This window comes from Protomyctophum bolini, assembly GCF_963924005.1.
Source record: "Protomyctophum bolini genome assembly, chromosome: 10".
Classification (NCBI taxonomy): Eukaryota; Metazoa; Chordata; class Actinopteri; order Myctophiformes; family Myctophidae; genus Protomyctophum; species Protomyctophum bolini.
Window position 1 is genome coordinate 21,166,327 of NC_137871.1, and position 15,915 is coordinate 21,182,241.

General features: G+C 42.1%; 2 protein-coding genes across 3 annotated transcripts in view; one reads left to right on the forward strand and one right to left on the reverse strand.

Moving 5' to 3' along the window:
- The window catches only part of pcgf3 (polycomb group ring finger 3), a 51,602-nt gene extending 47,830 nt beyond the window's left edge, over positions 1-3,772 (reverse strand). The window contains exon 1 of the mRNA XM_080773937.1: positions 3,657-3,772. The gene's annotated coding sequence lies outside the window, so the exon portion shown is untranslated. The remainder of the gene's footprint in view (positions 1-3,656) is intronic.
- A 4,366-nt stretch (positions 3,773-8,138) lies between these two features.
- slc49a3 (solute carrier family 49 member 3) overlaps positions 8,139-15,915 on the forward strand; it is a 40,489-nt gene continuing 32,712 nt past the window's right edge. For both annotated transcript variants that reach the window (XR_013964737.1, XM_080774028.1), the window contains exons 1-5: positions 8,139-8,737; positions 11,364-11,522; positions 12,864-13,080; positions 14,208-14,284; positions 14,849-14,986. Coding sequence is in view for 1 of the 2 variants with exons in the window: in XM_080774028.1 (XP_080630154.1) it covers positions 8,561-8,737; positions 11,364-11,522; positions 12,864-13,080; positions 14,208-14,284; positions 14,849-14,986 (768 nt within the window). In the remaining variant the exon portion in view is untranslated. The remainder of the gene's footprint in view (positions 8,738-11,363; positions 11,523-12,863; positions 13,081-14,207; positions 14,285-14,848; positions 14,987-15,915) is intronic.

Genomic DNA, 15,915 nt, shown 5'->3' on the forward strand with positions numbered 1-15,915 from the left:
ATTCTTTTACAAATAAGCTTTGTGGGATCGTTAAATGTGACAGTAACACTAAATAGTGGTGTCCACACTCCACTCATTCACTGCCTTATTACGGATCGCCAGAAGATGAACCTGCCAATTTTCATCGCACATGAAGCACTCAAAGAATCAACAGACCACAACAATTAAAAGTCGCTGTGTAATAATCTCTAGTGAGTTCAGTTGTATCAAGTGGATCAACTCAATATATTGTGACACAGGGCTGCTGGTCCATGAATTTATTCAAATGTAGCACTGGGTAAGATGAAAGCAACTCCTTTAACATTTTCCATAACAAAATATAAATGTAACATCCATTGTGTTGCGTATTAATAATATTTCTCTGTTCTCCTCTCCCCTACAGTCAAGAAAGTCCTGATTCGTTTTTTTTGTGACATGCGTGAATTAATTGCATTTCACAAAGTAATAACTTGTATTGGTTCTATGCCTGACTCTTCTTTTACATCCGTATTTCCCATGCAAAGCCAGAGTAATAAAGTACAGTATTTATCAAACCAGGGGATGTACAAATAGATCCCCCCTCAGAACCTCAACTTACTGCTAACAATCGCGTCCCATGATCGGTAGTTAAGTCCACTACATAGCTCCGGAAACTGTACAGATGTTTTAAAATGTATTTATAATCCATTTGGTTTTGCCAAAAAGCTGATAAAGAGAGGGGTTGTATTCATAGTTTCATACACAATAACATAAACAAAGCACAGATTTGTGAAGTAATTAGTTTGTAGAGAAGTACAAACAATACTCCACATGGTCACTCTCTGCTTAACATAGCAACAATTGGGTGATTTGCAGCAAAGGAGAACCATGCTGATGTGCAGTTATCACTGTTCACTCCGTCTGTCACAGCCATCTTCACTAGAGCTGGCCCAGTGGACAAGTGTGCCTGGAGTACCCAGCCAACAACCATCAATTAAACATCCCTCTATACGGCCAGCCAGCCACCACTTCAGGAATCAAGTAAGGCTGTCTACAAACCTATGGTATGACAGCATGTTAGTTAAGTTAATTTGGCGATGAGACAGGCCACCTGCCACCGATCATGTGCATAATTATATAGTCTACTCTAAGTTTATTGTGAGCCTAATTCTCCCTGGGCCAAACTAGGCCATCAAAACTCAGAACGTGCCACAGTGGATCTGAAAATCAGACTGACTGTATTTCCTTTGTTCTCGGATGGCGAGAGTGAATGTGGCTGTATCGTGTCCGTGTGTGTGTGTGTGTGTGTGTGTGTGTGTGTGTGTGTGTAAACTGTGTATATGTGTGTGTGTAGAGAGAGCATGGTTGTGCATATTTTCAAGAAAACAAAAAAGCAAGTCCAGCCACTTCACTTTGCACAACCTGTTGAGTGTGAGGTGTGGGGGTCAATTGTGTGTGCTCCCCAAAGGAAGTTTTCATTTGTTCAGTTTTCTGCCAGAACTTTCAAATGGATATGAAACTAGAGGACAATATGTGACTATAGTACCCGACCCGTGAGTACTCATAGGAGCGATCTATGGCTGTGTATTTGGAATGCATGAAATATATGTAATATATAGTTAGTTACATGCAAGGTGACACTGATGGTCCCTGTGTAGTATGTCTCCTTTCCCACATAGCAGGTAGTCAGGTACTGCAACCTGACAAACTGATCATTTGTATTTTGTTTCAATGGAGTGTTTGAGTTTGTCAAGATAATGTATTGAGGAGTGTGATACAACTTACAATTGACAGCTACATGGTTTACGTATCATGCCACTGAGATGGATTTATGTATTGTCAGAATGTCACACAATGTACATTTGTCTTTACTTAGCTAACGTGTCAAAAGGACTAGGTCTATATAGTCAAAAAAGTTAATCTGCACTGTACAAATGGATACAATAGGTCCTATATAAATAATGACAACAACAACTTTGTAATATAATAGTAGTACCGTAGTACAGGATACTAATTACATTCTTAGGAATATCTATCCTGAGACAATACATCAAAGGCAAAGCCTTAATGTTTGTCAGTTCTAAAGACTTTACATGTGACATTACTTTATGGACCACCAGAAGGTGAGGACAGAAGAAGCCCACCTTTTATCTGCAAATTGATAGGTCAAACATTTCTGAAATCAGTAATCCTAAGAGCCAAACTTAACCAATTTAGCTTTAAACTTGGAGATTGATATGAAAAAGGTTGAAACCCACTGCTGACTGCTCTATTGAATACTTGATTTCTAATGGGAGATAATGATAAGATAATTAAACAGATGCCATCTATTATCCTTGTCCGTCCTAGTGTACTTTGTATTCATCATCATTCTGCTGTGAATAGGCTACTACTACCCTAAACATTCTGGATCTTGCAGTAATAGGTCGACCCCTCAGTTTTTAAATGAATGCATAATTTCAACAATCAACACCTTGACGTGTGACGGTGTGATACCCTGCTAAACCAAAGCAATGCACAGTACAGTAACATGACACTAGCTCTGGAAGGCTATGGACCAGAGCTAACATGACACAAGACACGTACAAGACACAAGCCGACCGTACATTAATAGACAGCTGATATGATTCAGTCAGTGGTGTTGTCTGTCTGGACTCTGAAGCGAGCGGCGGCAACACGTTTTGGTTTTTTTTTTTAGGATACCGACCGGGGGTTGACTAAGGTAACGGTCCACGTGATTCAATGTAGTTGAACGGGGACGGGAACCTGCAGACGGACGGAGCCTAAAAGTTGCATGTTCCAGTTCGTGTTTTGAGTTTGATCTGCAATACAAAGCAGAATGTCGACATCAAAGTTGATGCTGCTTTGGTTTGGTTGTGTGTGCTGTCTGTGCATCAGACAGTGAGTGTCGTTTTAGAATGTTATGTGTGAGTCAGTCGAGGCCAAATCAACATTCGACAAGACAAACGGCTGATATTATTTTTGCTCAAACAAAGTGTCGAATACATGCAGTGTCTTTACGGATACATGAACCTTTATATAGGATAGTATATATACTTGTTGGTTGCTCTTCTCTTCGCCTGCCTTCCCCCAAAGCTCCACAATGTCACAGCTCACTGCAGTCTAAAGCGAGGGGCGACAACATCCACCCTGAAAATGCATCAACTTTCCCCTTGTCCCTGGATTCGACTAGACCAGAGTCCATACCCTCATTCAGAATAACCCGCTTCTTGAACTTGGACAGCTCGTGGAAGAGTGGACCGTGCTTTTTTCAAGAACATTCCAGGCTATATGGGAGAACAGAATCGGTCCTGTCGCTCATATAAGAACCACCACCACCACCATTATTTATGACAGACGAGCAAGAGGAGCGTCCGCGAACGGTGTCCGACTCCCCGGGTACATGAACAGCGTGCATCGCGGCGAGCACACGGCAGCCCCCATATAATGCACTTTTGCGTCCAAATAAAAGATCCCCGGTCCGGTGTGCAAACTGCAGGGCCCGGCGCCGCCATACACCACCACAGGCACACAGAACAACACACGTATAGCATGCCCCCAGCCAGCACCAAGCGAGCGGAAAAGAGACACGCGCATACTGAAGAGAGAGAACAATACGGAATCGTGACGGTAAAACACCAACGGATACATGGAGCCAGAGACACGCCGAGAAGCCTTTTTGAGTTAAACGAACTAACCTGTTTGGTGTACGGGTACAGTCCACTGGATACTGGGGTTGAATCCGACGAGTTAAATTCACTACCAGTAAAACAAAGAGGCGAAAATCTACGGGTGATGCCGAAACAGGCCGAAACAACACTCTGGGAGCCGTGCTGGGCATGCGCAGAGTCTACGAGGAAGGATGGGGGGGGGGGGGCAGTTGGGGGGGGGGGTGAATGACGGCAACCCATTTAGCAATCTGTCTCTCATTCATTCATTTTGGTCGAAAAACAAAGTTCAAAATAAATGAATGTGACACTGAGTGAGTAGATACAATTTTGCAAATTATTTGCATACCTCCAGCCACACACCCACTTACCTACATTAATGACCCCCTTTGTTTTAGGAGACGTGTAGGAAAACAAGATAGATCAAAGTGTCATTTGAATTGTTAGACAAGGATTGATTGATTGATTGATTGATTGATTGAAAGATGTATTAACAGATTAAAGAGCAAAAATAATTTAGTGTTTGTGCCGAATCTGGGTTGCACATGGTTTGTTTAAATCCCTCATGGGTGTGGACTTCGTTGACATTAAAGAAGTATTTAGACAGGTACATGTGTATCTTGGTGGTGTATCGAATCTTGTGGACCAGACCCATTGCAAGATGCTGTACTCTGTCGTCAACCCTAATAATTCCAGCCTATCAAAGTGGGCAGGGGTGAGGTGGGTTCGGGGAGTGAGGCCAAGTAGTAGCCTGACCAGTTTGTTTTGGGAAGTCTGGAGCCTTGTTTTAAGGGCCTTTGAGGTGCTGTGGTACCAAGAGGTGCATGCATAGTCGAAGAAACCTTGTACGAGGGCTCCTGTAAGGTTCTTCAGGGTGTTTTTGTTGACCAGTGAAGAGATCCTGTATAGGAATCTTGTTCTTTGGTTGACTTTTTTGATTACCCCCAGTTCAAATATTTGAATTTTATTCTTGAAAGGTTTTGGAACCCTTGCCATAAACCAATGCCAGTGGTTCTCAAAGCAGGGTCCAGGGGGGATCCTTGAAAGTAAAACGTGTGACAATCACTGCTCTAAAGTCTGTTGAGATGGTAATGTAGGCTACTTCAGTAGGAGCCCCAACCAACCTTGGCACTCATCCAATGAAACTCATTCACCAATACCTTCGTAATTTTTCTTCTTAAATTAAGTTAGAAAGTTCATTCCTTAGAAAAGTCGAGTCAGATTCCTTCTTAGAAGGCAGAATTGTTCTTAATTATGTTCTTATGATGATAAATCCCAATCCTCATAACTTGAGGGGCGTGCCAGTTATGCTATTATCATAGGCAGACGCCCCACCTATCCCATTTAGCATAGAAATTAACATAGTGAGCCGCCCCACCATGTAAGGGCATGGTCCTGCCTTTGTGTGATTTAAATCACAGGAAATCGCATCACACAGTGGGTCCAGGCAGGCACTGCCCACCAGCTGCTCAAAGCCCCGGAAGATATCAAAGGAACGGCTGAAGTGCTCCAGTGCCTGGGCTCTCATTTTGCTTGCGCAAAAAGAATCCACTTTGTGCTTGCACCCCAAAAAAAGCTGAGAAAATGGAGCAGGTTTGGAGGAGTAGCCTACATCACTAGGACCAAGGAGAGGATGTTCTTCCGGAATGAGTAGCTGAAGAAATTCAACCTATAAGAAAATGATGCTTCTACATGTATGGATGGAGTAGTAGTGCATCCTCACTACATCATCACCTATGGTTTGCTGCACTGCCAAGGACACGTTTGTAGGTTGCGAGAACTTGTGACCTGCCATCTCTCCATGATCTGTAATACAGAATCATCAGGAATCACTGCTGACTCTTCTCGTTCGATCCACAAGAGGTGCCCAGTCAATCAAAACTAAAACACCAACAGTTTTTCCCAAATGACAGTAGGGCACACATACAACCCTCCCCATGTTGTGTTGCTGTCTGCAACACAACATACCCCACCATGTCAAATTCTTTACCTTAATAATTTTGGCAAAATAAGGAATTCTGATTCTTACATTTTACCTGGAGTGACCACAACAGAGTAATGCTGCTAAGCTGAGGTGAAAAGGGTGGAAGCATTCTTTGTTGACTTTAAGATAATGTAATTGTGACGAATACCAAACAACTCGCCCCTTTAATACCTGCACAGCCTGGTATTCCTTAACCTAAGTAAATTATGCTTAAACGGTTAAACCTAACCTTATTCCGAACTTTAACCTCAGTAAAACTATACGGAAAAAATCGAGGGGCGAGATGGTTTAGGGGCGACTCTACCTGATACCATTGTGACCATAGGTCACATTTACTATGAATACCTGCATCTCCTGTCCGTTAGTCCCACACGCCTCCATATATGGTCACGCCTCGTGACATCACACCTCCATATAAGGTCATACCTTGTGACATCACACCTTGTGACACGTCACGCCACCATATGGCCATCTCCATATGGAGAACACGACACTGACCTCATCTAACCCTGGATAACCATACATGGAGAAGACTGGATCATCACTTAGAACTGCGTATATGGAGCCGGCCAGCAACTCTACATCTGACCTCAAACCCTTAGATCTCCGTATATGGAGCCTACCTGTTCTGACATTCCATAATGTTGATCCCTCCCCACCTGGCCACCAGTCCTTCCTGGTCTGACATTCCAAATGTTTTTTTTGTCAAATATGTTTTTATTGAACAGATTATAAATTGTTACAAACATTATGATATGAAATACATATATATTTTTTATGAAACAAAATGAAAGAAAAAATAAACAAGACAAAAAAGAGAAAGAAATCCCTTAACCCTCCCACCCATACTGCTTAGTGACACTGCATACTATATAATAAGATGATAGAAAGCTCATGGAAAACATCTGAAAAGAAAATGGCGTACAGTCAACCATATCAATGGTATCCTGTCTATTAATTGTTTCTAATCAGGTAATGGACAAGGGGCAGCCAAACCTTATCAAACTGTCTCTCCCTGTTTCTCAGGAAATACCTTTGACATTCCATATGTTGATCTGACCTCATTAAACCCTGTGAGGCGAGAAGCGGCCTCGCCCGCATCCGCCTGGGTGACGTCAGACTGCTGGGCGAGCGCTGGTGCTTTGGTTTGGGGGGTCGTCAGATAAACAGAATACAGAATTCTGTACTATAGCTCACCCCACAAACACAGACTATAGTTGCAATGCATGCATGGGTCTGAATCCCACATGGAATTTTGTCTCTCTACCCTATATCTTCGTATTTTATTTCCACTTCACTTAATTGTTCAAATCAAACCACAGAGATTATTTTTGTGTCAACATTGAACAACAGAGGGCCTCTTTCTGTAGACCTAACCCGGGCCTACACACTTTGAGTCAAGTCAAGAGCAAATCATTGTGCAGGAACTATGTATATGTAGTAAAATTCCTAATACATACTGTACATGCATAGTATTGTGTCTGTCGGGGCACTATGCCTAACTATTAACTATGTACAAGCACACACACACACACACACACACACACACACACACACACACACACACACACACACACACACACACACACACTCACACACACACACACACACACACACACACACACACACACACACACACACACACACACACACACACACACACACACACACACACAGGGCCACAGTTGTTGGACAAGCCCTGAAAAATAACAATTTGGGCATCAGGGGACAAGGGGCAGGTGTCATGTCAGGGCCCCCAAAGGACTTCCCCTCCTCCTCCTTCCGCTGAGGCACGTGCCAGTCCTTTAACTCCAGTGTTGCCATGTCGGCTTATTATAAGCTACTTTGGGCTTGTTTTTGTAAAGTTGCTTGTAAATATATACCATTATATAAAATAATTAAATAAACACTGTATGGTTTGGGTGTCAGATGACAAAATAATATAACCTTGATCCACAACAGTAATGGGTCTGCCCTGTTAGTTTATACCCTAACTTGTCCATTCCATGTGGGCCGTCAGAATTATGCTTCCATTGTAGCCTAGCAGTGCTTCTATAGGTTGTTAATGGTAGGCTATGGTTACATATTATGCCAATTATGAAAATTGCTCAACATATGCAAGTTTGCATCCGGCAGTTTCTAAATGCTGGGGACCCATAACATTTCTAACATAAAACCTTGGTGTAGCTCACATTAATGTATTTGTCCAAGGACCCTACTACATCTGAAGATATTTTGTGCCAGTGTCAAAAAATATTCCACATTTGTCACTTTTTTCCAATATTTGTTTTGTTGAAAATATCAGATCTACAAGCCTAGTGCAGTTACTTCTTTGCTTGTTTTCATAGACCTGGTTGCTTATTTCTCCCACAAAATATGGCAATACTGCTCCATCCATACTGAATACAACAGGCGCTAAGACAAGTGTGCTGTTCACGTTGTACACTATGGTTGTACCAGAGTAATCTAGTAAGAGAGTGGCGACACTAGCGACTCCCATTGGAATGCGAAAGTGCTCATTCTATCTCAATGGGATAGTAGTTCCAATGTTTGGAACTAGTCCATAACAGCACCCTGCTTTGCGGCGAAATCAAAGCGTGTCGCCACTCTCTTAATAGCTTACTCTGGGTTGTACTACAGTAGGCTGTCTACTAGCTTGCTTATGATGTTCTATGAATCAAGATCAGGCGGTGTGTTTTTGCTTCAACCGACCTGGAAACAGCGGCATTTCGGTCAAACCGGTCGGGTGTGTTTAACCTACACACATTCTTGCTTGGGATGACAACACATATTAAGCAACATCAACGCACAAGAAACAGTTCGAGGCGGATATTATTTTCTTCATACAGCACTGATGATCTGTCAGCATTTACAACCATTACAATGTTTCGATAGATAGCTATACGATTACGAGACTAATAAGTGTGCCTTTACATAATCGGAATTACTCATGGACCAGGAGGACTATGGAGAAGGAGAGCACTCAGCCGAGGATAGCAGCAACGACTCGGTGATACAAGGAAATCCAAACAACAACGAGCTACAAAAACTTCTGGTGTTCAAAGTATACAAGAGGAGATGGTTCGTTCTGTTCGTGCTGTGTCTGCTAAACTGTTCCAACGCAGCGGTGAGTGACAGTCTGTGTATTGAGTTGTGCTTTCATGTGAAATAATAAATCAATCCATTATCAATCAATCAATCAAACTCTATACAGTCAACGGTGTCGGTGTCAGTATGTGTCGGGCAATCCCAGACATATTTCGTGTAACTCTCCTTGTACCCGTACGTGTGACTCGTTTCGGGTGTCATTTCTGAGTTCTGATTTAAATCCACGAACTTTGCTAGTTTGTTAAATTACCAGGTATAGTTAAATGAAATACAGTGCACGAGCCAGTCAGGCAAATGATGATGCCGAACCGGGGTGAGAGACAAAAGTGGATGCCTTCAATAGAACGAATTGTTGATCTAAATCTAAATAATCTAATAAGGTTAGAGTCGACAAACAAGGCACCTAATCTTTAATCCAGTTTAATGTTGAATGTATTATCTTATGTACACATCAAGTAGCCTATAAGGTTGATTATTCTTAGTATGCCAGGCGTGAGGCGTCATGTGTTTATAATTATGTGATGGAATCTGGTTATGTTGTATTTCTGACCTCTGGTCATATCTTATCTAAATCTAGCATATGACCAATGAACTGTACTTTGGCATAATAATAATAATAATAATAATATTGTGAGGTTTGATTCGCATAATTTGTCAGGGTTAATTTATCATTAAACAAAATAATGTAATACAGGACAGACACTCAGACAGGTAGTTGGTGCCATGATGTGGTTGGTACACCTTTTTGTGTGTCACAGAATATGATATCACTCCCTGGGGCTATTGTCATTGTATAGCCAAGTGTGCCTGAGGGCAAATGCAGCCAAACAAACTCAGCCCCTCCCTAACCCCAGTTACCCCACCAATGAGTCCCTGGGGATCTGCTGTCACCAAGGTAACCATCATTTCTGTGATGTTGGGGGATCCCAGAGCTACAAAAGACATTCAGCTGGTGTAAAATCATCTGCCTGAATGTCTAGCTTTATAAATAAAATATTCTTGAAATGTCCTTTTTCTGTTTGGTGACAAACAGTGCTTTGACAGATACAGTATCTTTGTGATATCTACAACAAATCAAAACAAGTGTTAGACCAAATAAACTACTGGTACACAAGATTGCGACCCTATTTTTAATTTAAAAAGTAATTGATTCTCAAAAAGGGTTGTATGGAATAAAAATGGACAAAGTGTATAAATGTGCACACCTATAATGGCATGCAGGACACATTTATGTGAGAACAGTGGTGACCATTGTGTATACACATCAGCTGACGTGCCCTGCTTCAACTTGACCGCATAAATTAGATTTTCTTGAATGCCAACAAAAGAGTGAAGTGTATCAGGGGACTTTTTTTGTTGTCCCAGTGCTTTGTTAAACATAATACTTCCATTTGATTGGTTCCGCCTCTCCTTAAAAGAAGAACCCTGTCTGTAGCCTTTGCACTTCAGAGTTATACTAAATTAGTAAAGGAAAATACACATTTATTCAGCTTAGTGTTTTTATTGCTTTAACCTTGTGTGATTTTATGGACATTACACGTTAGTTGTATTTTAGAAACACTTAACCACAGAACCCTAGCATCCATATTCTGTGCACGGCATGTCATAATAGGCGAACATTCGGCAAAAGCAGGCGTATACGCAGAATACAGATTACTTCATTCTGATAAATAAAGTATATGAAGTCTGATATAGTTGATTTCAAATATGAACTAGAAACAAAAAAGCATTTCTGAGTTCTGTTTCTGTTGTCAGTTGTATTCATAGTGCCATTAGGGCCTATTCATAGTTACCGTACGTAAGGCTGGATCACAGGGACATAATAAGAGTATAATTACATCCTATTGCTTCATCATATTGTCCTTTTCTTTGGTGTATAGTTATGATTTGACTCTTCATAGCTCTTTCCCCGCCAAACAGCTGATGTAAGCTGCCCTTTGTACCCTGTAAGGTTGTTGTTGTGTGTGTATGTATGTGAAGATGGTTCACGACTCACGTCAGGTCATGAGACAGAGCAGCATGGATCATTGTACCCCTGTCTTACACGGTCATCACATGACCACATGCATACAAATTTAAGTCATCCTTTTTTGCTTACCTACTGTATTAGACGCTATCTAGAGTCTAGAGTCTAGACCATGGTCTTTGGACCATGGACCATTAGAGATTTATTTGATATAGAAATCAATAGTGTGGACTCAGGTCAGATGACTAGTTCAATCCCAAATGTTTAATAGTGAATTCACAAATGTATTGTACGGCAATTAAATATATTTATGGGGGGGGGGGGGTAAACTGGAGAATGATCCAGTTTACAAAGTTTTTCGATAATGTCTTACATTTGCACCTAGCCTATTATTTACATTTTAAGCATTCCACATTTCAGCCTTTTAAATTAGTGTTGTCTTCTGTGTTCCTTCTGTGTTCCTCTCCCTGATCGTTATTTTTTTTATCTCTACTCTACTATCTTGTAGGCTTACATATATTATGTATGCCTGAATATTATTTGTACATCCCCCTGATAAATACGGATGTCAAACAGTTCCCCCCTCAGAGCCTCAACTGACTGCTGAGTGTGACTGTCTGACTCGTAGGCCTGTCTGTCCCCAACTAAATCAGTGACAACAATTCTCTTTCTCCCTCAGCTATGGCTGACCTTTGCTCCAGTAGCAGACCAGTCTGCCCAGTACCTGAAGGCATCTCTAAACCAAATAAATTGGTTGTCTCTGGTTTACATGGTAGTGGCTATACCACTCAGCTTTGGAACCACCTGGATGCTGGACACTGTTGGGCTACGGTTCACGGTAAGAATGGAAAGAAATTCAAAGAATAGAAATTTCTACTTGGAAAGTTGTTGGGATTGGTAGTTCCAGTGTTCTCAGTGGTTTCTTTATTATCATGCTCCGGTATTATACTACTGGAGCCAAGGAATCTGACCAAAAGAAGGGACGTGACTGGACGATGGGATGCGTCATGACGCCATGATGCTCATCGTGGCACTTTGTGTTCTTTAGATACTTCCTATAAAATTACACAGTGCACACATCGAAAAGCAACACAGCAGACAATAATGTGTTATGTCTTCTTTTATTTTCCAGAAGCGATTATTTTACAATGGTCTCAATCATTCAGATATATTTGTTCATATGCTTGTCTATTCGGCTCCATTTACTCCAATGTATTCCACCAGAGTTTCGGCTGCAGTTTGCCACCCAGTGTGACGAATCTGCCGGTTGGAAATATTATGCAGGGTAGAGAAAAAGACGTTGGCGACCTTTCCATTCGTCAGATTCCTTGACCGGAGCCAGGGAATGAAGCAAAGCAGAAAATAATATTGATATTGGAAAAAATTATGGAACAGGACTGGAGGTTAATATGAAAGCATGAGTATAATCAGACTCTGTTTATTTACCATGTGCAGAAAATGCACACATTTGTTTACTGGCGAGAGAACAGTAGTTGAGAAAAAGGCAGATGGAAACATCTGACAGGACAGAGGCATTTCAGTCACACAACTCTTTTTTTTTTAAAGTTCCAAATGCAAACAATAAAGCCTTTTGGTAATTGATTATCCAACATTTGTTACATTTTAAGTAAAACCAGGCTATGAAGCCTGCAGTGGCATAATGGTTAATACAGATTTATGCCGGTTGCACACTGTCACTGGTGCATCTTTTCGTTGCATTTTGCGGATCCAAAAGTAGTAGTATAAAGTGAGGTCAATTTAGTTTTAAGGCCCCCGAAATTCACTCTGATATTTATATTTAGCTGAAAAAACGCACCGTGTGCTTTATTGTTGAGTAATGTCTTCTTACTTGCAAACCAATCCAGCACAAGTAAGACGCGCAAACGCGGGAAGCGAATGCAGCTCGTACATATTTGGGTTTTGGACGTATAGCTGCTTTGGGGACTCCTTTTATGGTTATGGCTGAGTCATGGTGACGTAACAGCGGGACAGACACTTCAATCACAAACAAATCACTCAGCTCCATATATGGGCACAAAAGCGGGACAGACAGACACACAGACATGATCTGCTAGGTCTCATAGTAAGTGCTCACTGTTTCGCAATCACTGAGCAACAGTGAACACCACATATTTCTGCTAAATGTGTCCCTGTCTGTCCCCTCATTTCAATCCTCCAGCTGATCCTGGGAGCCTGGCTGAACATGCTGGGTGCAGTGCTGCGTTTCCTTGGTGTAGTAAAGAGTATAGGTGTTCAGGACCCCTATGTCATGGTGATGTCCGGCCAGACTCTGTGTGCCCTGGCCCAGCCCCTGGTCGTCTTCACCCCCACCAAACTGGCAGCACTCTGGTTTCCTGAGCATCAGCGTGCTACGGCCAACACCATCGCCTCCATGTGTGAGTGTTTTGTAAGGGATTCGTTGAATGAGCTTTTTGGGGGGTGCTTTGTCTGCATTTTATTTGATAGTGTACAGTAAGCTGACAGGAAATGGGGAGAGAGATGGGTAGTGACACACAGCAAAGGTCGTCGGGATCAGGAATCGAACCTGCGACATGCTGTCAGGCTTAGCATCCTAGGTGCCTGGACGTCTACGCCAGCCGTCCGGGCCATGAGCATTTTTAACGCCATTAACAGACACCTACTACATGCCACTCTAGTAGATAATCCCCATGTCCATGGCGCTTGGGTGGGGCAGTGATGAAGTGCCTTACCCACCACAGCAGAGGATGGGGCCGGGGGTTCAAATCCACCACAGTGCATCCAGCTTTGTCGAGCGTCTACTGTATGTGAAGTTTTGTGAGTACAATTGGTTCGGGGGAGGGTGATATTTGTCATTGCACATACTCATACGGGCTGGGGTGGCACCTGTCAGCAGGGAGTGATGGACGGGACGAGTAGGATGGAGGCTCTACGTCCTCCCGGTGGGGGCTTCTCACTGGCAGGTGAGCCAGTAGGACACAACAGCAGTGACAAGTTAACACACACGTGTGTGGGGGGAGGAATTAATTGGCATTAATTAGGGCTAAAAGTAAAATGTAAAAAGAAAATCAAAAGAAAATAAATAATCATGTCCTCATTAGCTGTAGGCTAGGCCAGTGGTTCTCAAACCTTTTAATGTCAAGGAACCCCATAACTCCAAGGATGTACACAGTGGAACCAAATGGACCCGTATCTGGTTCCATTTGTACACTCAAAGTTACAGATCTGGAAGAGTCCATCCCAAGAAACCCTGGGATGGAGAAATGTGTTTATTGGCTATTGAGTCTCCCACAAAAAAGGTATAACTGTAGTATATAGAAGAATTTAGTAGGCTATTTATCACGCTATTTATCACACAAGATTTTGCTGTGGAAATAATTAGATGATTTGTGATTTAGAGCCAGCCTTCAAGAGAAGAAGTGATACTGGTAAAAGAGGAAGTATGAGCAGATTGCATGGGTTCTAAACATAGGAATGAAAGTACATATAGATAATATTACTGACCAAATCTCTCATTTGAAACTTCTCGTTTCTTCTTCCTCAGCCAATCCCCTGGGCCTCCTGTTCGCTAACATCTTCTCCCCTAATGTTGTTGGGACATACAACAGTATTCCTCTGCTGGTGAGTCAGACTGAAAGCTCGCCATAGGGTCCATAATGGCTTCTGCATTGTGAACTTTACTGACCCTTTGATATAGCCTCCCAATGCCCAGGCCCAATAAATATACTTTGTGGTCACATCAGAGGTTTACAGGTATAAGAAGTGGGTGAAATAATTTTGTGTGTGATAAGAGGCCATCAGTAGAAGACTGGCTATACTCCCATGATTGTGCATGTTTGTCTGATGTATAACACTATTGTAAAAATCTCTTGTGTGGTTAAAGGTTGTACTTGTACTTTATTGTTACATCTTATGTACAGGTACATGAGGCACATTTTGGTTTGGCTTCCTTCAGACAATGCAGCTGTGTGTGTGTGTGTGTGTGTGTGTGTGTGTCTCTCTCTCTCTCTCTCTCTCTCTCTCTCTCTCTCTCTCTCTCTCTCTCTCTATGTCTGTTTGAGTATCGAAAGCTCCAATACCACTGGGTGACCTACCTTCGCTGTTGAGCTTCACTCTGTATTTTACCAGAAGTGCTAATATAATAATAATATCCATTCATCACTATATTACTGTGTGTCCCCTCAGCTGTTTATCTATGCAGTCCCAGCAGTCATCGCCTGTGTACTCGCAACAGTGGGGCTACAGAGCAGTGCCCCGCCAACACCACCGTCTGCCAGCGCTGACTCCTCCAACTCTGAACCCTTCATACAGGGAATCAAACTGGTACGGACAAAGACACAGACTGACTGAGTCTGAGTCTAACAAGCCAACAGGCTGTTTCACTGACTGGGAGACTGAGAGAAATACAGTAATACAATATTTAACTTGACAGATGTTTAGACAGGCTTACTGACAGACGGACACCAATAGTCTTACGGCTTATCACCGCTGATCATTTTTACAAAGTTATCCAGTATATACAACGCGCTACATATTTAGTTTGGTCACAGTCAGGATGTCATTGCGTTGTAAGGCATTTTCAAATGCGGATTGGTTAAGAAAGTGCGCTTGAAAATAATCTTTAGAAATTGGTTTCTGAACATTTTAAATGTGCAATTTAGATAAGCCAACTCAGGTAAAGTTGGTTAATGTTTTAATGAAATTGAATTGAATTGTAAGCAAACGTGAAATCTAAAAATAAGACGGTAACAAGAGCATGGTCTGTGTTTATGTTTGATTTGAAGCTGTGATAAAACCTGCGGCACGCCGTCCGACTGGCTTGGCAGCCTAGGTGCCCAGACGGTTGAGCTAACCGTCCGGGCCGTAAATATGTTATTTTCAGGGCGACCTGAAAGTCGCCCTGTTTGATTCTCGGCTGGCTAGACAATTTTGCTGCATGTCACTCCCCTACTCTGTCTCCTGTGTCTCTCCACTGTACTATCGACTAAAAGCTTAGAAAATAAGAAAATAACTTTTTTTTAAAAGATGTGGAATGTTGACTAATTCTGACATGCCCAGAATAGGACTGCTAGGGTTTATGTGGTTAATCTGATAAAAAAGATTAACCAAATAAACAGAAAGACTGGCGTAATGCAGACAGATGAGCTCACTGGCTGATTCAGACAGACACCACAGGCAGACCCAAGTGGCTGACGGCAATACACATCTAGAAGAAAAAAGTCCTTATGCACACCTACAGCGGACCTACATAC